This window comes from Anneissia japonica, unplaced genomic scaffold (assembly GCF_011630105.1).
Source record: "Anneissia japonica isolate Jap-2015-1 unplaced genomic scaffold, ASM1163010v1 scaffold285345_len2183_cov260, whole genome shotgun sequence".
Lineage (NCBI taxonomy): Eukaryota > Metazoa > Echinodermata > Crinoidea > Comatulida > Comatulidae > Anneissia > Anneissia japonica.
Genome location: NW_022712797.1, coordinates 1 through 2,183, shown reverse-complemented (window position 1 = coordinate 2,183; position 2,183 = coordinate 1). Strand labels below are relative to the sequence as shown.

General features: G+C 39.8%; 1 protein-coding gene across 1 annotated transcript; it reads left to right on the top strand.

Moving 5' to 3' along the window:
- LOC117108196 (probable serine/threonine-protein kinase yakA) lies at positions 1–2,170 on the top strand (the record flags this gene model as incomplete). The annotated part of the gene is given in 1 exon segment (XM_033250159.1): positions 1–2,170. A coding segment is annotated over 1 exon segment (2,170 nt), but the record flags the coding sequence as incomplete, so codon positions are not given.
- Between the last annotated feature and the right edge of the window lie 13 nt (positions 2,171–2,183).

Genomic DNA, 2,183 nt, shown 5'->3' with positions numbered 1-2,183 from the left:
AGTTCGGGTAGAGTATATTTCTGATGACAGTGGAGATGATGATGAGCATTATGTGGATGAAAAGGGGAGTCCAATTCATTTTGATGAGGAAAAAGAGGAAGCACATCGACAAGAGTACAGAATCAAACCAAGGCCTCCAGCTACCCCAATTGATTCTTTAAAACAACCTAGTAAGTTAAGAAGATACTCCCTGGAAAGGCACAAAATACCATCTAGAGAGGAACCCATCATTGATGCTTCAAATGCAGGCATTTTGAGTATAGAGAAGGTACCAAATGCAGATCCAGCAAGTTGGAATGAATTAAAAGACACAGAGGAAACACTTATTGCAGATAATGATGCTGGCACTGGACACATTAATGGCTTGATTCCAAATCTAATGAAACATGAAAATAATAGATATGCCAGTGCATCATCCAAGGAACATGTTGAAACTGAAAGCAAATTTGTTGATGCTAATATATATGCAAAAATCCAGCACAGAGCTCAACAGAAAATAAAAAGTAGAGAAGCTTCAGCAGGCAGACAGTTGAAAAAGGAATATGTGAGACCACACCAGCCTTCAAGATATCATTCTTCAAGGACATCAACGGGTACGAAAGAGAAAGAAAGAATTGGAAGAAATGGTTCTACTAATTCGGGGTCTAAAGGTACATCAATTGAGATACCTAATGCTGTGCAGCAACATTCCCCATCTAACGATAAGGTTAGGTCAAAAAATATTCCTTTATCAATTGATAAATCTAGAAACATACATGAAAATGATGAGGAAAATAACAATAGGATCAAAGCTCATTTAATACACGAAACAGAAAGGACTGGTAAAAAAGAGAACTTGCAATCAGTAGATCATGACTCACATCACCAGCCACTCTATCCAAATCAGAATGACCACTTTGGAGGACAAACCTCCCACATTCTGCCTTCTGCTCCTCCATTTGCGGAACCAGGCTATCAGCAAGATTTGAAATCTCAGCTAGACTATCAAGAGGATGGCAATGATAAGCAGCATGCTCTTTTGTATGGACGATCTAATCAGAGTTCCCAGTACCATGTACATCCGATACAACCAGCATACCAACCAGTACCTGTCCAGCAACAGCATTTTCTATACACTCAAGGAGCTGCATCACATCAGGGACAACAAGGACAACAGCATGCTCAGCACTATCAAAACTCTGCTCCATATCAGGCACCACCTCAACATAATCAGGGAAGCAGTACCTCTCAATTTGGTAATCAAATGGAACCTATGCATTACCATAATGAAAACCACATATACCAGTCTAACCACCAGAATAGGATTCCTTTACAACATTATAATCAACATGAAGCACCATACCACAACTTTAACCCAGTGAAGCAACATACTTACCAGGCTAGAATAGATAATCAAATACCAATTCAAAGACCAGCTAATGTTAACTATCCAGGAAACCAGTTGAACTTTGACTTAGACCAAAATCAACATTGGCAAGTGAGACAGCGAGGCCAAGCTTTTCACTTGCACAACCAGGACACCTATGCAGCAGGTCCATATGATGCACTTGCTGTATCTAATACACAAACACAGCAGTTTTACCAAGACAACCCTGACAGTATGTATCAGCAGGAACAACCTCAACAACACCAATTTCAGTCACAGCTGGTAAGCCAACCACATATCCAGCCTGCTCATCAAAGTTGGCAAGGTTCTTCTCATTCTCAGCCGCCACCATTATATGGAATGCAGAGTAACCAGCAAACTTTAATCCCACATTATCAAATGCAAGAGAATCAACAACAACAGCTAAATGAAGCTTATGAGGAGATCCCACCTCTTGATTTGAGTGGTCTTGTTGAAGATCATTCACAATCAACACATCATATGTCAAAACAAACTAATCCTACCAGAAAAACAAATGTTGATAAATCCAAAATTAATTTCATTGAACAAAACAAGGCTAAGTTGAGAGGAGAATTGCCCCAGACAAGTTATCTAAGTAGATACAAGAAAGACATCAATCCGAGAAAGCCTCTTCCAGGAATTTCAAGGGAGAATTCAGAGGAAAGAAATGAGAAATGGCCACAAATTGAACTTGAAAATAATTATGAGGGTACATGGATCACAGATCCAGGGGTAGACAGAAGGCGCTTTATGGAACTCCCACGACAACAGTCAGATACTGGTGTACGTTACTCAA